A 24,011-nucleotide genomic window follows, 5' to 3' on the forward strand; every position below is an offset into this window, starting at 1 on the left:
CGCAGAGGGAGAGTTGCTGCCAGAGTCCCGGGCGGCACGGTAGCGCAGCGGTAGAGTTGCTGCTTTGCAGCGAATGCAGCGCCGGAGACTCAGGTTCGATCCTGACTACGGGTGCTGCACTGTAAGGAGTTTGTACGTTCTCCCCGTGACCTGCGTGGGTTTTCTCCGAGATCTTCGGTTTCCTCCCACACTCCAAAGACGTACAGGTATGTAGGTTAATTGGCTGGGTAAATGTAAAAAAAATAAAAATAAAAAAATTGTCCCTAGTGGGTGTAGGATAGTGTTAATGTGCGGGGATCGCTGGGCGGTGCGGACTTGGTGGGCCGAAAAGGCCTGTTTCCGCGCTGTATATATATGATATGCTATGATATGATATGATATGATCCTGATTACGGGGCTGTGTGTACGGAGTTTGTACGTTTTCCCCGTGACCCGTGTGGGTTCTCCCCGGGTGCTCCGGTTTCCTCCCACACTCCAAAGACGTACAGGTTTGTAGGTTAATTTACTTTGGTAAAAAAAAATTGTAAATTGTTCCTAGTGTGTAGGATAGCGCTGGTGTGCGAGGATCACTGGTCGACAGGGACCCGGTGGGCCGAAGGGCCTGTTTCCGCGCTGTACCTCCAAAACTAGACTAAAACATACAATGCTGTTAGGGAGGGAGTTCAAGTATCTTGACCAAGTGATGATGAAGGAACGGTGATATATTTCCAAGTCTGGATGGTGTATGACTTAGAGGGCAACTTCCACAGAACATAGAACAGTACAGCACAGGAATGGTGCTATCTGCACACAATATTTGTGCCAAAACATGATGCCACGTTAAACTGATCTCATCTGCCTGTACATGATCCATGTCCCTCTAGTCCCAGCACTTCAGTGTGGCTATGTAATAGCCTCGTAAACACCACTATTGCATCTGCCGCCACCACCACCCCTGGCAATGTGTTCTAGGCCCCCACGACTCTCTGTGGAAAAAAAACCTTGGCCTGAACTTCCATGAGGCGGTGTTCCCTTGGTCTTCCCTTTTCGCTGCCCTTGTCCATCCAGCTGGTAGAGGTCGTGGGTCTGGAAGATGCTGTCTAAGGAAAGTGCAAGCAAAATAGTTGTTGAGCAAGGGCAAGGAGAAACTATGGATAGATGAAAAAATAAAATTGAGATCAGTCATAACCTTAGTGAATGGCAGAATAGGCTGGAGGAGTCTACCTCTGTGCCTAATTTGTATGTTTGTATACTAGACAATAGATAATAGACAATAGGTGCAGGAGTAGGCCATTCGGCCCTTCGAGCCAGCACCACCATTCAATGTGATCATGGCTGATCATTCTCAATCAGTACCCCGTTCCTACCTTCTCCCCATACCCCCTAAGCAATGTTTGCAACACTTGGTTACATTTGTATGTCAACACTTATTTTAGGTTTTGGTTTATTGTTGTTGTCACCTGTACCGAGGTACAGTGAAAAGCTTTGTTTTGCATGCTATCCAAACAGATCAGATATACCAGACATAGATATTATCAGTTCAAACAGAAGATGGACACAAAATGCTGGAGTAACTCAGCGGGGCTGGCAGCATCTCTGGATAGAAGGAATGAGTGACGTTTCAGGTTGAGAGACCCTTCTTCAGACTCAGACTATCAGTTCAAACTCAAGTACAATAGGTAGAGCAAAAGGGGAAGATGCAGACTACGTCCTTATTTTAGCTGAAGTTAGATCTTATGATTTGTACATTATCCGAGAGTAAATGCAAAGCATTAGTCAGAACGGATACTGTTCAGGAGTAAGGAAAGTTACCATAGAAACAGAGTCTTCATTCTTTGAGTTCTGTCCAGTGCACTATTGGAATTGACATTTTAATTTTTTTATCATGTCTGAATGCCTTATTGTATTTGCTTTGATAGGACCGAGCGAGTTGAACGTCCAGTCATGATGGGAGTGTGAAAATGTGCATGACAATGTTATTCCGAAATCGTTTTCTATTCCTGCTGGCGGTGGCAGCTTTGTTGGCTGTCCTGAGCCTTAGCCTACAGTTCTGTAAGTACCGCTCCCTCTGGCTTATTTCCAATTAATTGGTAAATGCACAGCAATGTTGATTTAAGGTGCTTAATTTTTTTAAAAAAATAGTGCACTCTGGAAACAGCTTTTCTCCGCTGCTCGTCTGCCAGGTATCCCGATAATTCAGCACTTCCGCTGAATAACATTGAAACACCGAGAATGAGGGTCAATAAAAATAGCCTTTTTTGTTTTAATTTGAATAATATTAGCCTGGAAAAATGAACCAATTTGCAGGCTTTTTTTCCGATGCAAAAAATTGTGCATAAAAGCCATTTTATGTATAGTGACCACGGCCTGTTGAAATTCTGCACGCTGTGAAATTGGACCGAGTGCATGCAAGTATGATTCACCTGAGACCAGATGACATTTTTTCGATGCCGCTCCTGGGATTGACATGCTTTAATTTCCTCAGCAATGCTCCAAGTGGAATATTGCATGAGAAAGATTGTCTGTTGATCTGATTTCGACTTTTAGTTTAGATTAGTTTAGAGATACAGTGCGGAAATAGGCCCTGTGGCCCACCGAGTCTGCACCGACCAGCGATCCCCGCACACTAACACTATTCTACGCACAATAGGAACAGTTTTTGCATTTATAGCAAGCCAATTAACTTACAAACCTGCTCGTCTTTGGAGTGTGGGAGGAAACGGAAGATCTCGGAGAAAACCCACGCCGGTCACGGGAAGAACGTACAAACTCCATACAGACAGCGCCCGTAGCCAGGATCGAACCCGGGTCTCTGGTGCTGTAAGGCAATAGCTCCACAGCGATGCCACCGTGCTGCCCACTTCTGCCATAAACCTTTGACTTGGGTGAAAGGAGGACTGGTTGAGTTTCCGGACTGTTGTGAAATTATGTTAAAATAGTTTTGACTGCATTTTACTTCAGGAAACCTTCTTTCTCAAATGTGCAGCGTTGAAATTAGCAATGCTATATGATCAGTCATTTGTGAGCGGAGCACCAAGGCACATTCCTTATATATGCATACATGGCCAATAAACTTATTCATTCATTGGAGTGTATTTTCAGCGACGAATCAATCCCCACAAAGTTGGTACAGATTAAACATTAATGCATTTGCAGTAATCTCCTTTTAGGATTAAATGTAATCTGTTTCTGAAACCTCATCTTCAAACGGTTGATGACACCACCATTGTGGGCCGGACATCGAATAATTATGAGACGGACTACAGGAAGGAGATCGTGAACCTCATGTCCAGGTGTTGAGACAACAAACTTTCTCTCAATGTCAGCAAGACAAAGGAGAGAGTGTGTAGGTTCGAACTGCAGATGCTGGTTTAAACCGAAGATCGACACCAAATGCTGGAGTAACTCAGCGGCAGGCAGCATTTCTGGAGAGAAGGAATGGGTGACGTTTCGGGTCGAGACCCTTCTTCAGACTTAAGAAGTCACCCGTTCCTTCTCTCCAGAGATGCTGCCTGTCCTGCTGAGTTACTCCAGCATTTGGTGTCTATCAAAGGAGATAGTGATCGACTTCAGGAAGTGAAGCTGTACACATACCCCAGTTTGCATTGATGGCGCTGAAGTAGAGATGGTTGATAACTTCAAATTCCTAGGAGTCAATATCACCAACAACTTGACTTGGACCACCCATTCTGAAGCAACGACCAAGAAAGCACACAAACGCCTCTACCTCCTTCCTATGCTTATCATGTTCGGCATGTCCCCTACAACTCTCACTGACTTCTACAGATGCACCAAAGAAAGCATTTCATCAGGATGCATCACAACTTGGTTTGGGAACAGCTCCATCCAAGACCGCAAGAAATTGCAACGAATTGTGGATGCAGCCCAGACCATCACACAAACCAACCTCCCTTCCATTGACTCCAATTACACCTCACGCTGCCTCGGCAAGGCCAGCAGCATAATCAAGGATGAGTCGCATTCTGGCCACTCCTTCTGCTCCCCTCTCCCCTCAGGCAAAAGGTATCGAAGTGTGAGAACACACACCACCAGATTCAGGGGCAGTTTCTTCCCAGCAGTTATCAGACAACTGAATCATCCTTCCACAGCCAGAGAGCAGTGCTGAACTACTAGCTACCACTTTGATGACCCTTGGACTATCCTTGATCGGACATTGCTGGTTTTACCTTGCACTAAACATTATTCCCTTGTCATGTATCTGTACACTGTAAGTGGCTTGATTGTAATCATGTATTGTCTTTCTGCTGACTGGTTCGCACACAAAAAAAACTTTTCATTATATCTCGGTACACGTGACAATAAACTAAACTGAACTGAACTTGATAGTAAACTTAGATTTGAGGCTGTATCTAAGATATTTATTTCCAATTAATTTGCATTTATTATTTGTAAAGTAGTATCTGTGTAATAGAAGATTTATCCCAAGGAAAAAAATCCATAATCTCTTTTAAAAGTATGTTTTGCAATCTTTCAGTAAGTATGCTTTCTGAGGAAATATTATAATCTGCTTAATTTCTAATGATAAAATCTTAGTCACGGCGGCACAGTGGTAGAGTTGCTGCCTTACAGCGCCAGAGACCCGGGTTCGATCCTGACTACTGGTTCTGTCTGCATGGAATTTGTACCTTCACCCCTTGACTTGTGTGGGGTTTTTCCGGGATCACCAGATTCCTCCCACCCCAATGATATACAGGTTTGTAGGTTAATTGGCTTGGTATAATCGCAAATTGTCCCTAATACAATAAAATACAATACAATATATCTTTACGATGCAATAAATTAATTAGCTAATCAACATAAATTTAGACAACCCAGAGAAACAAATTAGAAACAGTTTTAAAACAGAATAAAGTGCAAATAGGTCTGTGCCGGTTCGCTGTGCGACGTGACCATCCGACTCAGCTGGACCGGTTCAGAGCAGCTATGGCCCTGGCGATGAAGCTGTGTGTGGGATCGTATTAATGTGAGGGGATTGCTGGTCAGTGCAGACTGGATGGGCCGAGGGGCCTGTTTCCATGCTGCATCTCCCAACTCAACTAAACTAAATTAAACTAGTTACTGCCAACCTGAATTCTTTGAGTTTCCTCTTCTCATATCACCAAATACGTGAAATGTTTAAAAGAAGTTAAAATCCAAAGACTTTCTGTCTGGATCCAACTTTAAAAAAGCATGTGGGAGGGGAAGTGAAATCAAAACATGACCTGACTTTTTTGGACCTCAGAACAGATAGCCAGGAGTACCATGGCATTGAGGTGGCGCATATCATGGCTGGTACCAATCCCACATATTTTTATAATGAGGCCAGGCTTCTAAACGGGTGATAACCCACCCTGATGCAGGTACTTGGGTATTTAGCTAAGTCCAATGCTCGCAGAACTCTGTGTGTAAGGCCAGTACAAATGGGCAACACATGCCTTTAATAATAACACATCATTATTTAAATAAGTATATCTATATGAACATATAAGGGTGTATGAGTATTTTTGTATTAATATCTGATACTTGATAAATATTGATTAGGGAATGGGGGTAGGATTAAATAAGTTCACACATCTTCCTACTCCTTTTCGCACATGTTAAGTAATGGATGAAATTCCTTGTATTTCTTCTGTTTTTTTGTTTATTTTGTTTTTTAATTGATGTCTTTTCCATACGTTGGGAAAATGAGACGGGTCAGGTGACAGAGGTATGTGTTGAGGAGCACTTTGGGTCTAGTGATCACAATGCCATTAGTTTCAATATAATTATGGAGAAAGTCAAATCTGGACCAAGGGTTGAGATTTTGGATTGGAGAAAGGCTAATTTTGAGGAGATGAGAAAGGATTTAAAAGGAGTGAAATGGGACATTTTGTTTTATGAAAAGGATATAATAGAGAAATGGAGGATATTTAAAGGTGAAATTTTGAGAGTACAGAGTCTTTATGTCCCTGTTCGGTGGAAAGGAAAGAATAATAATTTGAATGAGCCGTGGTTTTCCAGGGAAATTGGACACTTGGTTCGGAAAAAGAGGGAGATATACAATAAATATAAGCGGCAGGGAGTAAATGAGGTTCTTGAGGAATATAAAGAATGTAAAAGGAATCTTAAGAAGGAAATTAGAAAAGCGAAAAAAAGATATGAGGTTGCTTTGGCAAGAAATGTAAAAGTAAACCCCAAGGGGTTCTACAGATATGTCAATAGCAAAAGGATAGCGAGGGATAAAATTGGTCCATTAGAGAGTCAGAGTGGACAGCTATGTGCTGAGCCGGAAGAAATGGGGAAGATATTAAACAATTTCTTTTCTTCGGTATTCACCGAGGAGAAGGATATTGAATTATGTGAGGTAAGCGAAACAAGTAGAGTAGTGATGGAAATTATGAGGATTAAAGAAGAGGAGGTACGGACACTTTTGAAAAATATAAAATAGGATAAGTCTCCAGGTCCTGATAGGATATTCCCTAGGACATTGAGGGAAGTTAGTGCAGAAATAGCAGGGGCTATGACGGAACTATTTCAAACGTCATTAGAAACGGGGATGGTGCCGGAAGATTGGCGAATTGCGTATGTTGTGCCTTTGTTTAAAAAAGGTTCTAAAAGTAAACCTAGCAATTATAGACCTGTTAGTTTGACGTCTGTGGTGGGAAAATTAATGGAAAAGATACTTAGGGACAATATATATAATTATATGGATAAACAAAGCCTGATTAGAAACAGTCAACATGGATTTGTGCCTGGAAGGTCATGTTTGACTAATCTTCTTGAATTTTTTGAAGAGGTTACCAGGGAAATTGATAAGGGCAAGGCTGTGGATGTTGTCTATATGGACTTTAGTAAGGCATTTGACAAGGTTCCACATGGTAGGTTGATTAAGAAGGTTAAATCGTTGGGTATTAATAGTGAGGTTGCAAGATGGATTCAACAATGGCTGAATGGGAGATACCAGAGGGTAATAGCGCAGCGGTAGAGTTGCTGCTTTACAGCGAATGCAGCACCGGAGACTCAGGTTCGATCCTGACTACGGGTGCTGCACTGTAAGGAGTTTGTACGTTCTCCCCGTGACCTGCGTGGGTTTTCTCCGAGATCTTCGGTTTCCTCCCACACTCCAAAGACGTACAGGTATGTAGGTTAATTGGCTGGGTAAATGTAAAAAAAAATAAAAAATTGTCCCTAGTGGGTGTAGGATAGTGTTAATGTACGGGGATCACTGGGCGGCACGGACTTGGTGGGCCGAAAAGGCCTGTTTCCGGCTGTATATATATGATGATGATGATGATATGAACTGTATGTCAGGTTGGAGGCCAGTGTCTAGTGGAGTACCCCAAGGATCTGTGTTGGGTCCACTGTTGTTTGTCATTTACATTAATGATCTGGATGATGGTGTGGCAAATTGGATTAGTAAATATGCAGATGGTACTCAGATAGGTGGTGTAGTTAATAATGAAGTAGAGTTTCAAAGTCTACAGAGAGACAGGCCTTTTGGAAGAAAGATGGCAGATGGAGTTTAATGCTGATAAGTGTGAGGTGCTGCATTTTGGTAGGACAAATCAAAATAGGACGTACAGGGTAAATGGTAGGGAATTGAGGAATGCAGTGAAACAGAGGGATCTGGGAATAACTGTGCATTGTTCCCTGAAGGTGGAATCTCATGTGGATAGGGTGGTGAAGAAGGCGTTTGGTATGCTTGCCTTTATAAATCAGAGCATCGAGTATAGAAGTTGGGATGTAATGTTGAAATTGTACAGGGCATTGGTGAGGCCGAATCTGGAGTATGGTGTGCAGTTCTGGTCGCCAAATTATAGGAAGGATGTCGACAAAATGGAGAGGGTACAGAGGAGATTTACAAGAATGTTGCCTGGGTTTCAGCACTTAAGCTACAGAGAAAGGTTGAACAGGTTGGGTCTTTATTCTTTGGAGCGTAGAAGGTTGAGGGGGGACTTGATAGAGGTTTTAAATTTTTTAAGAGGGACGGACAGAGTTGACATGGGTAGTGTTGGCGTTTGCATCTCAAGGGCAGGATAGTCGGTATTATGCTTTTATTCTTCGGAGGAATAAACACACATGCTCTCATACGTCGGTGTTGCTTTAACCGGAAGTGACATCAGTATAAGAGCACAGTTAAACAGTTTCGGTTTAACATCCAACACCCCCACTTGCTCTTATGCTGTGCATTACATTTAACAACATATACAACATAACTTAATCTGATTACATTCTCTGTATCACCACATTTTACACATTTACAGTGTTCAACCTTTCAAAAAAAAAAAAATGTTGTTGTTATGATTTTACACTCCAAACATATAATCCCTGAATTTCTCAGTTTTAAACTTTGTTGCAGGCTTAGTTAAGATATCTGCAACCATGTCTGCTGTTGGACCATACTCAATGATTACTTTCTTATCACTGAGTGCAGACCGAATGAAATGATACCTAATGTCGATATGTTTGCATCTTTGTCGGTTCACTGGGTTCTTTGATAATGCAATCGCACCATTTTTACTGAGATGATCATGCAGCACCTTGATTGTCCTCAAAGATTTTCACTGGCTCGTACTGGCGATCTTTGTCCATTCCTTTCAATAGCTGCACAAGATACAAGCTCTCTTGTGTAGTAGCCGCCATTGCCATATATTCGGCTTCACATGTGGATAAGGCCACTGTCTGCTGTTTCTTGGATTTCCATGAAATAACAGGCCCATTTTCAGACAAACTAAAACAATATCCTGTTGTGCTTCGCCTGTCATTTTGATCTGCCGCCCAGTCAGCGTCACGGTATGCAACAAGTTTGAGTTTTTCCTCTCTTTTCTTGTAACACAGCTCCTGGTTTATAGTGCCCTTTAAGTACCTCAACACATGTTTGGTAGTTATCCTATGTTGTTCTTTAGGCTCTGCTAGATATTGTGACAGTTTACTGACAATCCAGCTTAAATCAGGCCTTGTACATGTCATCACATATATCAAGCTGCCTACCACTTCCCTGTATTGTGTTGGATTAACAGGCTCATCATCATCATAAAAGTTTTGTTTCTGTTCACATGGAGTTGACCTTGTTTTACAGTCAGACATTCCAAACTTCTCCAGTATTTTTGCTATGTACCTCTTTTGGTTCATTTTTATTTATAACAGTATAACAGTATAACAGAGCTTTATTTGTCATTCGGTACCGAGGTACCGAACGAAACTACATAGCAGTCATAAAAAAAAGAACACAAGACACATGACCCCAACACAAACGTCCATCACAGTGACTCCAAACACCCCCTCACTGTGATGGAGGCAACAAAACTTCCACTCTCTTCCCCACGCCCACGGACAGACAGCTCGTCCCCGACTGACCCGCACAGTCCCCGCAAGGGGATGGAAGTCCCCGCGGCCGAATCTGTCTGTGAAAAATCAATGCCTAGAAAATGTCTAAGTTTCCCAAGATCTTTCATCTTAAACTTTGCACTTAGCATTTCTTTCACACCATTGAGAGATTCTTTATCACTGGCAGCAATAATTAGGGCGTCAACCCACATGATCAGAATTATTCTCTCATTTTCAGTCTCTTTACTGTACACGCAGTGATCTGCTGGATTTTGTGCGAAACCATTTTTACTGAGATGATCATGCAGCATCTTGTTCCAGTTCCGTCCTGATTGTTTCAGTCCATACAGTGATTTGTTAAGTTTGCAGACCAGCTTTTTACCTGTGTCTGTTTTCACTTCAAATCCTTCAGGTTGTTCAATATACAGCTCACAATCAATTGCAGCATGTAGATAAGCTGTTTTCACATCCATCTGGTGTAATTCCAAATCGTACTGAGCTGCTAGCTGCATCAGACTGCGCACTGATGTCATGTTAGCTGTTGGGGAAAACGTCTCCTTGTAATCTATTCCTACTACTTGACTATGCCCCTTTGCAACATACCTGGCTTTGTATGTCTCAGTCTTATCTGAAGATTCTTTTACTGCAAACACCCACTTCCCCCCCCACTGCATTTTTGCCCTGTGGTAGTGTGGTTAGAGTGTATGTGTCATTTTCTTTGAGAGATTCGATTTCCTCCTTCATAGCTTTAGCCCAAATGTCAGATTTTGATGAGCTCATAGCTTCTTTGAAGGTTTGTGGAACATTATACATCACTCTGTAGCAGTAGTCTACATTTACATTTATCTGGTCATCCTCTTCTCCTTTACACTCATAGTCTCGTAAGTACTGTGGGCTTTTCCTTTCTCTCTTAGGATAGCGTGTGCTCTGACTATTTTCACCCTGTTCAGTTTGAGTGTTGCTATCACTCTCAGTAGTATCTGTGTGTGACTTCAGTGTCACTTCTGGACTCTGATCAGTCACCTCTGCGTTTGGTCTGGGGGATGTTAATCTCTTCCCAGGATGGTCATCATCACTCATCTCCATATCTGTCTGAGTTTGGCTTTCAGTTACACTTTTTGTTATGAACTTCACTAGTCTGTTTTTGAGAACTCGCCCTGTCTCTGGGTAGTAGACTAAGTATGCAGGGCTGTTTTTGTCATAACCTACAAAAATCCCTTTTTCACATCTTGAGTCTAACTTCTTTTTGACTTGTTTGTATGAGAAACAGACTGATCCAAACTTCTTCATTTTTGAAAGATTAGGTTTTTCTGCCTGTCACCATGTAGTGTGGAGTCTGGCCAACACGTTTGTTGTAGCATCTATTGCGGATTACTGCAGCAGTCATTACAGCATATGTCCACAATTCTTTCGGTAGGTTACTCTCGATTAGCATGCACCTTGCCATTTCAAATAGCGTTCTCCAGTTTCTCTCAGCTGTCCCATTTTGATGGGGGGAGTAAGGTGCGGAGTTTTCATGCCTTATGGCATTTCTACTGAGCAATGATTGGAAATCTGCTGCTGTGAGCTCTGTGCCATTATCAGATCTTATGCACTTAATTTTTCCATAGGGGGCCACGTCCGCTATGAACTTTTCTGTAGATTTTATAGTGTCACGTTTTGTTTTCAAGAAGTAAACAAACACTGCTCCTGAGTAGTCATCTGTGAAAGTTTGTATGTATTTGTATCCATCTTTTGCTTCTGGCTCTATAGGGCCAGCCAAATCAGTATGCACTAACTCAAGTGCTTCTTTAGCCCTTACATCTGGCTCTCTGTTCCTGCTCTGTGCAAATTTGCCTTTTATACAGACCTCATAGTTGAGTTTGGACTTATCAACTTTACCTTTGATTTTCATGCCCTCTGTTACCCTCTCTAACTGTGATACATCATCATAGTTACAGTGACCAAGTATCTCGTGCCATGTTTGAATATCATAACACCCGTGACATCCGTCATTAGTTTTATGACTTACAGTGTTTAGATAGTATAGTCTGTCGTACTCCATAATGTCGAACTTGGTACCGTTCTTGTGGATGAGCTCGTTGCTGCCTTGGCGAAAAATCACTGAAGCTCCGGTGGTCGTTGCTGCCTTGACAGAGAAGATGTCCTGTGGGAATGATGGGATGTACAACGCCTTTCTCAGCGTCGTCCTCACACGACGGCCCTCGCTGTCTCTCAGGTACACCTCTGCTTCGCCTTTCCTCCGTGCGACACCGCTCGTCCTTGTCCCGTCAGCCAACTCGATGAAGCGTTTGGCGGGCTGGAAAGTCTCATCAAAGTTCTTAAACTTTTCAATGTCTGTGATTATGTGTGACGTTGCGCCCGTGTCGACCATAAGCCCTTTACGAGTCTCTTCACTTGCCTGGCAGTCATTTATTTTGAATGCAAATGTGTGGTCGTTGGAGTCGGATGCTTGTTTCACGTTGTCTCGCTTTTTCTTTCTGCAGTTTGCCTCCTTATGAGTGGGGCTCTTGCAAAAACTGCACCACTGTCTCTGTTCTTTACCGCTGCGCTCCCCGCTGCATTCCCACGCTTTGTGTCCCGTCTGACCGCAGTTGTAGCAGGTGAATGTCTTCTCTGAGCCTTTAGTCCTTTCTTTTACCCAGCCTCTTGCTTTCATTACGTTGTCGTCACTCATATGGCCGCTAAATCTTTCAGTGCTCTCGTAGCTTCTCAACTTGGTCTTAAACTCACCAAAAGTTGTCTTCTCATCACCCTGTGTTATGTGGATGGCAAATGGCTTAAATGTCTCTGGCAAGCCTTTCAGAATCATGGCAATCAGCAGCCCGTCACTAAGAGTCTCTCCGGCTTTTCTTAGTGCTGTAATCGCCGTTTCTGCACGAATAATGTATTCTGTTACACTTTCGTTTATGGCCTTTTTCAGCGACGTCAGCTCAGTGTAGAGGCCGATCACTCGCGGCTTCCCTGTGTCCGCGTAATGGCTCCTCAGTAGCTGCAACACTTTTCTCCCGTCGTCTGCTGCTTCTCTCATAATGAGCGACAAACTTTTGTCGTCTAGCACTTGTATCAGCTCGGCGTAGGCTTTTTCGTCGTCTTCTTCATCGGTAGCCGGCTCGTTCAGAATTGTTGACTTTAAGCCTTGTAGCCGCAGGTGGCCTAAAAACTTTGTTTCCCATAATTCGTAATTCTTTTCATCTCCGTCGAAGCATAATCTGTTCCATCGGCTTCCACCATCCCTCCTGGGCCCATAACCTGTTGGCGTTTGCATCTCAAGGGCAGGATAGTCGGTATTATGCTTTTATTCTTCGGAGGAATAAACACACATGCTCTCATACGTCGGTGTTGCTTTTACCGGAAGTGATGTCAGTATAAGAGCACAGTTAACCAGTTTCGGTTTAACATCCAACAGGTAGGCTTTTCCCCTTGAGAGTGGGGAAGATTCCAACAAGGGGACATAACTTTAGAATTGAGGGACAAAAGTTTAGGGGTAATATGAGGGGTAATTTCTTTACTCAGAGGGTGGTGGCTGTATGGAATGGGCTTCCGGTGGAAGTGGTGGAGGCAGGCTCGATTTTATTATTTAAGAGTAAATTGGATAGGTATATGGATGAGAGGGGATTGGAGGGTTATGGTCTGAGAGCAGGTAGATGAGACTAGGTCAGAGAGAGTGGTCGGCGTGGACTGGTAGGGCCGAACGGGCCTGTTTCCGTGCTGTGGTTGTTATATGGTTTTAACATGTTCGAAATAAAATGAAATTAAATGAAATGAAATGAAATAAAGAAAGACACAAAATACTGGAGTGGCTCAGCGGGTCAGTCAGCATCCTTGGAGAACATGGATAGGTGACGTTTCAAGTCAAGACCCTTGTTCCCTGAAGGTCCCTGGGTGCCCAAGAAGTTGCCTGATAACAGCTGGGAAGAAACTGTCCCTGAATCTGGAACTGTGCGTTTTCACAGCTCTATACCTTTTGCCCGACGGGAGAGGGGAGAAGAGGGAGTGGCAGGGGTGCGACTCGTCCTTGATTATGCTGGTGGCCTTGCCGAGGCAGCCTGAGGTGTAAACGGACTCAAAGGAAGGAGATTGACACAAAAAAGCTGGAGTAGCTCAGCGGTTCAGACACCATTTCTGGAGAAAAGGAGACCCTTCTTCAGGGAGGTTGGTTTGTGTTAAGGCCTGGACTACGCCTACAGTGTCGGTCGAACATGATGCCAAGACCATCACTTATCTACTTGTGCATAATCCATAACCTCCATGCTCTGCATCTTGATTTCATGGGGCCTCCTCTTCTCCAACCCTTCCCTATCCAGCTCAACTGCCAGAATCTGCTTTTGGTCTGCTTTTGCTCCCCTCTAAAATTATATCAGAGCTGGGATGATTTTTTTTATAAATCAAAGTTCAGCCCAGCAAATGTGCTGAGGGCATCTCAGGCAAAAATTAAATTGAGCAGCTTAGTTTTAAAAAACCCTGATAAGATTGTGATTGGCAAGCTGATGGGGATATAAGCATGAATAGAAAGCAATTGCTTTCTGTTCCGTTCAGCACATTTTCTATTTTTCTGCTACTCTAGGCTTTCAATAATAAATGGCTACTCTAAGCTACTTCCTCTGGTGTCTGATGGCTGATAGTTACTTTTGATTTATTCAGCAGATGAATGAAATAAGTCTGCAAAGATCTGAGGTCGCCAAATAGTTATTGGGTTCAGCCTTCATTAGCTTGAATGATTGAGCAAGGCTGACCTTGTGTTCCTTGAAAACAAAGTGTGGCCTCTGGAAATACCAGGAATAAACATGGACTGTAGTGAAATGCTATACGCGTCATATTCATGAGGCATAAATGCTACTGATAACGTAGAAAAGCAGCAGATTAATCCAATCTTCGTTCGTAGAATACAAAACAGTACAGTACAGCACAGGAACGGGCTTATGGCGCATAATGTCAGTGCTGAACATGATGCCTAATTAAATTAGCCCCTTCTGCCTGCATGTGATCCATATCCCTCCATTCTCTCCCTATCCAAACTCCTTTTAAATGGCAACAACTGCATCAGCTTCCACCACTATCCCTGGCAGCACGTTCCAGGAACTCACTAATCTGTGTAAAAAAAAAAACTTGCCACGTATATCTCCTTTAAACTTTGCCTCATCTGATCTTTAAGTTATGCCCTCTAGTTTTTGATTTTTCCACCCTGTGAAAAAAGTTGTGTCCGCCTACCTGTTGCTCACATAATTTTTACATTTCTCTCATGTCTCCCCTCGGCATCCGACGATCCAGAGACAACAAAATAAGTTTGTTCATCCTTTCCTCATAGTTAATAGCCACTAATTCAGGCAGCAACCTGCACACTCTTCAAAGCTTCCACTCATTTTCTTCAATGATGCTACTAGAACTGAATATTACTCCAAATGTGGACTAACAAAAGATTTCTGAAGTTGTAATATGACTTCCTCAATCATATACTCAGTGCCTCATCTGATGAAGGCAGACATACTATGTACATTTATTACCACTCCATCTAATTATGTTGCTTTACTCAGGGTGCTATGTACTTGGACCCCAAGATCCCTCTGTACATCAATATTGGTAAGGATCCTGCCAGTAACTGTATACTATCCATGTGTGAAGGAACTGCAGATGCTGGTTTAAACCAAAGATAGACACAAAATGCTGGAGTAACTCTGCGGGACAGGCAGCATCCTTGGAGAGAAGGAATGGGTGACGTTTCGGGTCGAGTCCCTTCTTCAGACTCTGTGCAACTCCAGTGATGTTGCCTGACCACCTGCCCGCAGTTGGTCCATATCCCTGCAAACCTGACCTTCTTGTGATCTCAAACTTTCATAACCTATTAGTATACCCCACACTTATTTCATTAACTCCCATGTCCTTCCCCTTGGTTAGTACCAATGCAAAGTATTTATTTAGTACCTCACCAAATTTTCTGATCTTAGCATAAATTTTCCTCCTACATCCTTGAGTCCTACATATCCTCTCCCCTAACTTGGCAATCCTTTTCCTTCCTCCAGTTCTGAACTCTGATCAGCCTATCTCTAAATGACTTCTACCTGACTTTCAAAAGTGTGACACCTGGCGGCAAAGTTGCTGCCTTACAGCACCAGAGACCTGGGTTCCATCTTGACTACCGGTGTTTGGCTGTACATAGTTTATACGTTCTCCCCGTGACCTGTGTGGGTTTTCTCCAGGATCTCCGGTTTCTTCCCAGACTTCAAAGACGTACAGGTTTGTAGGGTAATTGGCTTGATATAATTGTAAAATTGTCCCTAATGTGTGCAGGATAGCGTTAGTGTGCAGAGTACGCTGGTCGGTGCGGACTTCGTGGGCCAAAGGGCCTCTTTCCGCGCTGTGTCTCTAAACTAAAAAAATAAGACTGGTTGTATCCTCACCTGTTTCACTAATTTGGACGTCCAGGAATCATAAGTGATAGGAGTAAAATTAGGCCATTTGGCCCATCAAGTCTATTCCGCCATTCAATCATGGCTGATCTATCTCTCCCTCCGAACCCCATTCCCCTGCCTTCTCCCCATAACTCCTGACACCTTGAATGAAGGAGGCTACATAAAATGGTGCACATCGCTCAGTCCTTCACACATATTGACTCTCTAGAGGGAAGCACCTGTAGTCTATACTATAGCTTGCATAGTATCTATACTATACTAGAATTGTATAGTACAATACCATACTATTATATATTAAACAATCGTATCTACAATAGTCTATCCTTGTATGCTATTATTTATTGCTCATTAATTGCTCCCCACCTATTAATTAGACAATAGACAATAGACAATAGGTGCAGGAGGAGGCCATTCGTCCCTTCGAGCCAGCACCGCCATTCAATGTGATCATGGCTGATCATTCTCAATCAGTACCCCGTTCCTGCCTTCTCCCCATACCCCCTGACTCTTAAGAGCTATCCTTAAGAGCTCTATCTAGCTCACTCTTGAATGCATTCAGAGAATTGGCCTCCACTGCCTTCTGAGGCAGAGAATTCCACAGATTCACAACTCTCTGACTGAAAAAGTTTTTCCTCATCTCAGTTCTAAATGGCCTACCCCTTATTCTTAAACTGTGGCCCCTTGTTCTGGACTCCCCCAACATTGGGAACATGTTTCCTGCCTCTAACGTGTCCAACCCCTTAATAATCTTATACGTATCGATAAGATCTCCTCTCATCCTTCTAAATTATTGGAGAAATACAAAATAATTGACCATTCATTGCACATGAAAGCTCTCGAATTGGAGGTGGGAATCTAACAGCAGTGGAGACAATCTTGAATTGTACGGGTGTCAGAGGTAATGGGGAGAAGGCAGAAGAATGGGGTTCGACGGGAGAGATAGATCAGCCATGATTGAATGGCGGAGTAGACTTGATGGGCCGAATAGCCTAACTGTACTCCTATTCCTTATGACCCTATGCCCTTATGACAATCATTGTACAATGAATGGAAATGCACACCCTGGTTTTCCTCTCTCTAACCCAGAGTACACAGAGTAATATAGAGGTTGAACTGCTGCCTCATCTTATATTATGTCACTCCTCACAGACCATTAAGGGTCTGCCTCACAACTCGGGCACTTGCAGGATAAATTCAGAATTCTTCAGACCATCAATTTTAGTTCCTATTTGTACTTCCACAAAATCCCAGTCATTCAATCTTCATAACTTGCCTGCTGTGATGCTGAATATATGGACGTATTCTGACTGTCTCACGTTGGCTAAGTTTATACTTTCTCCCTGACAATCTTTTACCGTTTAAAATAATTTCTTCTGTTAAGTAACACTGCAGCGTGGAATCAATATCATACTTGATGGGCTTTTCGCTTTCATTACAGCTACAGTAAACAATCAATGAACTTGTTCATTAAGAGACTGTAATTGTTCATGGTCCCTTTATTCAGTCAAATGAGAAAAAAATACATTTTCTTCTATCTGATTTCTGGTGACTCGTTAGATAAATGCCCTTTGCTGCAGTACTTTTTCAAAGCAGTTTCATTGCTATTCTGCTCTTAGATAAAACGAGCAATTGTCACCTCTCCGACGTGGCAGAAACTGGCTCTGAAATATCATCTTGAAGCTGAAACATAGTTTCAAGAAAGCATTACATTTCACACGAGCTGTCCAATTATTTTTATTTTCGTCAGTACTTCCCCCCTCGAAACACATCTGTAGCCTGACGGCAGAGCTTGTTGGACCTTATGTCCCAGACTCTGTTCATTATCTGCAGAGCCTAATAAATGCAATTGCACCGAAAACACAAACATTTTACACTTGCGGTAATCATTTAAAATTTAACAAGCTATTCCAAAATGCTTGACAAATAAATGTAATAGAAATATTTGCTGAGCCAAGAAAGGAGCATTGGATTATGGGTGTGGCCTTTAGTCATTTGCAGAGGTTCAGGGTGGCACAGTGGCGCAGCGGCAGAGTTGCTCCCTTTCAGCGCCAGAGACTCGGGTTCAATCCTGCCTGTGGGTGCTGTCTGTACGGAGTTTGTAGGTTCTCCCCGTGACCTGCGTGTGTTTTCTCTGGGATCTCCAGTTTCCTCCCACACTCCAATGACGTGCAGGTTTGCATGCTAATGTGGAGATGAGGAACGCAGAGCCAGATCTGTCCTTTTTGTTTGCTTCGGCCACTGGACTCCGCATGGGCTTTGCAGCAAACAAAAAGGACAGATCTGGCTCTGCGTTCCTCATCTCCACATTAATTGGCTTGGTATTATTGTACAGGGTGATCGCCGGTCGGCGCGGACTGGAGCGATTGGGCTTGTATACACTGGAATTTAAAAGGATGAGGGGGGATCTTATTGAAACATATAAGATAATTAGGGGATTGGACACATGAGAGGCAGAAAACATGTTCCCAATGTTGGGGGAGTCCAGAACAAGGGGCCACAGTTTAAGAATAAGGGGTAGGCCATTTAGAACGGAGATGAGGAAGAACTTTTTCAGTCAGAGAGTGGTGAAGGTGTGGAATTCTCTGCCTCAGAAGGCAGTGGAGGCCAGTTCGTTGGATGCTTTCAAGAGAGAGCTGGATAGAGCTCTTAAGGATAGCGGAGTGAGGGGTATGGGGAGAAGGCAGGAACGGGGTACTGATTGAGAGTGATCAGCCATGATCGCATTGAATGGCGGTGCTGGCTCGAAGGGCTGAATGGCCTACTCCTGCACCTATTGTCTATTGTCTATTGTCTATTGTCTATTGACTCGGTGGGCCGAAGGATCTATTTCTGCGCTGAACCTCTAAATTAAACTAAACTAAACTAAAGTGATTTTGGTCCTTTTCTGTGTGTGAATTGAAGTGCGATCTAATGGGCATTAAAAAAAAAGTAAAAGAAAATTTCTTGGCCAAGAAATTCTTTGTTGCATGAAAACATGCGTGAGAACAGCACCAGCACCAGGCCATTTTGTTCAGCTTCATGGGAGCATGTTGGGCCTTCAACTCAAGTAAGAGGCACTGACTATTAGGTCCACTCTCCTGCCATGGTGGGAGCTCTTTAAGCAACATTTCTTCATGGGAATTGCCACATGTTGAGACCGGCAAGTTGGAGATGGAAGAGAGCCCTACACATCTATGACCGACGATGGGACATTGGGGTTTTTGGCGGAGAACATTTTGAGTAAGAATCTGAATTGTCAAGGTTCCTTTTAAAAGAAATAAATGGAACAGGTTAATTAAAACATTAGACACTTATGGTTGCTCACAAAAGATTCACTGTTTTTTTGCCAGCAGGTTCACCGGCTCAGTTTAGGCTCACGGAGAACCTTTTCTTCTTGTAAATGCCAACTAGTTTAGTTTAGTTTAGTTCAGAAATACAGTGTGGAAACAAGCAGATACAGATACAGATACAGAGTGAGACTTTCAGACTTTACACTTGAGAGATACAGCGTGGAAACAGGCCCTTCAGCCCACCGTGTCAACACCAACCAGCAATCACCCCGTACACCAACACAATTCTACATATTTTTTTCAGATTTATTTTTTCATATTTCAGATACAGCGCGGAAACAGGCCTTTTCGGCCCACCAAATCCGCGCCGCCCAGCGATCCCCGCACATTAACACTATCCGACACACACTAGGGACAATTTTTTTTTTTTTTTAACATTTACCCAGTCAATTAACCTACATCCCTGTACGTCTTTGGAGTGTGGGAGGAAACCGAAGATCTCGGAGAAAACCCACGCAGGTCACGGGGAGAACGTACAAACTCCTTACAGTACAGCACCCGTAGTCAGGATCGAACCTGAGTCTCCGGCGCTGCATTCGCTGTAAGGCAGCAACTCTACCGTTGCGCCACCGTGTCGCCCTAAGGACAAATGACAAATTTATGCTAAGGACAAATGACAAATTTATGCTAAGGACAAATGACAAATTTACCAAAGCCAATAAACCAACAAACCTGTTTGTCTTTGGAGTATGCGAGGAAACTGGAGCACCCAGAAAAACCCCCACGTGGTCACAGGGAGAACATACAAACTCCGTACAGACAGCACCCGTAGTCAGGATCGAACCTGGGTCTCTGGCGCCGTAAGGCAGCAACTCTACCGCTGTGGCACTGTGCCTCCCCGATTCAACATTCAATCTCTTTCACCTTAAGGTGATTAACCTGTAGAATTCTTTACCACAGTAGGCAATGGAAGCCAGGGCATTAAATACATTTAACAAGGAAGTAGATAGATTTCTAAAGATACAAAAGACATCAGTGGGCCATCATCGTGGCGCAGCGGTAGAGTTGCTGCCTTACAGCGCCAGAGACCCGGGTTCGATCCCGACTACGGGTTCTGTCGGTATGGAGTGTGCATGTTCTTCCTGTGACCGTGTGGGTTTTCTCCAGGTTTCCTCCCACATCCCAAAGTTGTGCAGGTTTGTAGGTTATTTGGCTTTGGCAAAATAACCTTAGAGTGTAGTATCGAACGCGGACGGGTCATTCCCTGTCGGTGTGGACTTGGTGGGCCAAAGGGCCTGTTTCCACACTGTCTCTCTTAAATTAAACTAAACTAAACTAAACTAAATCAAGGAATATTGGGGTAGTGTGTGAACACTGTCATGAGGTGGAGATTATGCTCTGGTCGTAACAAATAGCAGGCCAGACTCAGTAAGCTGAATACCCTACTTTTATTTCTATTTTCTTTTTTTCATGATTCTATTTCTATTAATTAGATAAATTTATGCCCCTATTTATTGACATCCTCAGTTAAGGAATAGAGATCCACCTGATGCATCCCGCATGGGTACCAAGCTCCAACATGTACATTTGTATGTGAGATCTGAAGGCACTGAATGATGGGTCTGCTTTTAATGGTACTCTATTCTTTTTAATATCGATCAGATGTTGGATATTGATTTTAATTCTGGGAAGCTTGTCCTCTATTATGTTGACCATAATTACATATTGATGATGTTATTTCTGCCGTTGATTTACTGCAGCAATGGAGTGGATTTGCTGTAATGATGTTGTTAATGTCGAGGGGATTAGCAATGCACAGAAGCATGTCTCTAATTTGGTGAGGTATTTCATTCTTTTTTATTGATATAGTTCAAGTAAATTGAAATGAATCATTGTCATTTCAAGCTGAATAATAATAACTTCCCCTCCAAGATAATTTACATGCACAGAAATTGCCTGGATTTCAACCCGGAAGATGTGGTTGTGTGTGGAGAAGAGAGTGTATGAGGAAAATTGGTAGGTCTGTCTATTTCAATGCAATTATTTTGCTAAATGAATTTCACCTCACTCACTAAAGTTGAAGTGCATGAATATCTTTCTGGGGGGGGGCTGAACTAATTAAAAATCAAACTGTGAAGTAAAATTGACCCTCCAGTTTTGCATGGTCAGTAGTAGTTTAGTTTAGTTTAGTTTAGAGATGCAGCGCGGAAACAGGCCCTTCGGCCCACCGAGCCTGTGCCGACCAGCGATCACCCCGTACACTAGCACTATCCTACACATTAGGATCAATTCACAATCTTACCGAAGCCAATTGACCTACAAACCTGCGCGTCTTCGGAATGTGGGAGGAAACCGAAACACCCGGAGAAAACCCACGCGGTCACGGGGAGAACGTACAAATTCCGTACAGACAGCACCTGTAGTCAGGATCGAGCCCGGGCCTCTGACGCTGTAAGGCAGCAACTCTATCACTGCGCCACCGTGCCACCCAAAATAAAATGAATGGAAACGAACGACAGGAAGTACTATATGCATTTGACCTAGACTTTACGTTATAGAAATATAGAAAATAGGTGCAGGAGGAGGCCATTCGGACCTTCGAGCCAGCACCGCCATTCATTGTGATCATGGCTGATCATTCACAATCAGTAACCTGTGCCCAACTTCTCCCCATATCCCTTGATTCCACTAGCCCCCAGAGCTCTCCCTAACTCTCTTTTAAATTCATCCAGTGATTTGGCCTCCACTGCCCTCTGGCAGAGAATTCCACAAATTCACAACTCTCTGGGTGAAATAGTTCCTTCTCACCTCAGTTTTAAATGATCTCCCCTTTATTCTAAGAGTGTGGCCCCTGGTTCTGGACTCCCCCAACATTGGGAACATTTTTCCTGCATCTAGCTTGTCCAGTCCTTTTATAATTTGAAATGTCTCTATAAGATCCCCTCTCATCCTTGTAAACTCCAGTGAATACAAGCCTAGTCTTTTCAATCTTTCCTCATATGACAATCCTGCCATCCCAGGTATCAATCTCATGAACCTACGCTGCACTGCCTCAATTACAAGGATGTCATTCCTCAAATTAGGAGACACAATACTCCAGATGTGGTCTTACCAGGGCCCTATACAACTGCAGAAGAACCTCTTTACTCCTATACTGAAATCCTCTCGTTATGAAGGCCAACTTGCCATTAGCTTTCTTCACTGCCTGCTGTACCTGCATGCTAACTTTCGGTGACTGGTGTACAAGGACACCCAGGTCTCGCTACACTTCCCCCTTACCTAACCTAACACCATTGAGATAATAATCTGCCTCCTTGTTTTTGCCACCATTTTATGATAAATCTTCCTTTATCATTTGTATCTTGCCAGGAATATATAATTTAAATGTTTTTGTGAAATATTTGTTTTAAAAGAGAAAGGGGGGAGAACTTGATAGCTGAAATTTCCCTGCTAGCACAGACAGAGGACACATGCAAGTGCACTGGATCCCCTGTAGATCCACTGGATTACCTGTGGATCCACTGGATTCCTTGGGGGAGGCACAGTGGCGCAGCGGTAGAGTGAAAGAAATATCAGCCTTGATTGAATGGAGGAGTAGACTTGAAGGGCCGAATGGCCTAATTCTGCTCCAACAACTTATTGCCACAGTGGAACTCATTGCCACAAAGGGCTGTGGAGGCCAAGTCAGTGGATGATTTTAAGGCAGAGATAATTCTTAATTAGAACGGGTATCAAAGGTTATGGGGAGCAGGCTGGAAAATGGGATTAGGAAGCAGAGATCAGCCATGATTGAATGGCGGAGGAGACTCGATGGGCTGAATGGCCTAATTCTACTCCTATAACTTGTGAACTTGTGAACTTGTGAGCCATCATTAAATTATTGCAAGACCTTCTGGTTGGCAGCAACACATCAATGTGTAAACCATACTTTGCAGTGGATCAAAGATCCACTTTATATCAGCTCCTCTCATTGGAACAATTCTGATAAAGACTGCTCAGCAATAAAAAATGTTATTATTTTAATTAATAATGTATGTAGAACTGGCATACCTTGGAATACCTTTCCCTCCCAACCCCTTTCTCCTGCCTTCTCCCCATTACTCCATGGTTGTTTCTGTTGTTCTTCTAATTGAATTAACTCCAACTCGAGCACAGTACATAGAACAATGCAGCATAGGAACGGGCCGTTTGACCCACAATGACTGTGCCAAACATGTATCACTGATCTCCTCTGCCTGCAGGTCATCCACACCCCTCCAGTCCCTGCGTATCCATGCGCCTATCTTTAATGCCACTATCGTATCTGCCTCCACCGCCACCCGTGGCAGCACATTCCAGGCACCCACCACCCTCCGTGTAAAAGAAAACTTGCCCCCCAGTTCTCTAAACATTCCCCCCCCCCCTCACCTCGAAGCTATGCCCTCTGGTCTTTGACATTTTAACTCCTTGAACAAAACAATGCAAGTCATAGCGGTAGAGTTACTGCCTTAAGGAGCTTGCAGCGTCAGAGACCCAGGTTCGATCCCGACTAACGAGTGCAGTCTGTACGGAGTTTGTACGTTCTCCTCGTGACCACATGGGCTTTCTCTGAAATCTTTGGTTCCCTCCCACACTCCAAAGACGTACAGGTATGTAGGTTAATTGGCTTAGTGTATGTGTAAATTGTCCCTAGTGTGTGTAGGATAGTGTTAATGTGCGTGGGATCGCTGGTTGGTGCAGACTCGGTGGGCCAAAGGGCCGGTTTCCGCACTGTATCTCTAAATTAAACTAACCTAAAGTCTTTTCTCTTTCTGGATTGGTAGCATTTCCTTATGTTCCCGTTCTCCCATTACCCATGATGCCTTGGTGACATAAATGCAGTGTGAGCATGCATAATAATAGAGGTCGTGTGGGTCACGGTCAGATGCTAGTCTAGCTTCTGTTTAACATTGGATAACTTTTCCTAAGAGTCAATTTACCTTAATATTTAGTTGCTGCTAACATAGCATGAGGCATCACAGTTCCAAACACTGTCTTTTCAAGATCCGTTTTTATTTCAATATTCTGT

At 43.3% G+C, this 24,011-nt stretch overlaps 1 protein-coding gene across 3 annotated transcripts in view; it reads left to right on the forward strand.

The window, feature by feature from the left end:
• Positions 1 to 24,011, forward strand: part of pxylp1 (2-phosphoxylose phosphatase 1) — a 117,833-nt gene that overhangs the window by 9,852 nt on the left and 83,970 nt on the right. For all 3 annotated transcript variants that reach the window (XM_078410037.1, XM_078410039.1, XM_078410038.1), the window contains exon 3: positions 1,899 to 2,031. In XM_078410037.1, the coding sequence (XP_078266163.1) occupies positions 1,941 to 2,031 (91 nt within the window). In that variant the 5' untranslated portion in view covers positions 1,899 to 1,940. The remainder of the gene's footprint in view (positions 1 to 1,898; positions 2,032 to 24,011) is intronic.

This window comes from Rhinoraja longicauda, chromosome 13 (assembly GCF_053455715.1).
Source record: "Rhinoraja longicauda isolate Sanriku21f chromosome 13, sRhiLon1.1, whole genome shotgun sequence".
Classification (NCBI taxonomy): domain Eukaryota; kingdom Metazoa; phylum Chordata; class Chondrichthyes; order Rajiformes; family Arhynchobatidae; genus Rhinoraja; species Rhinoraja longicauda.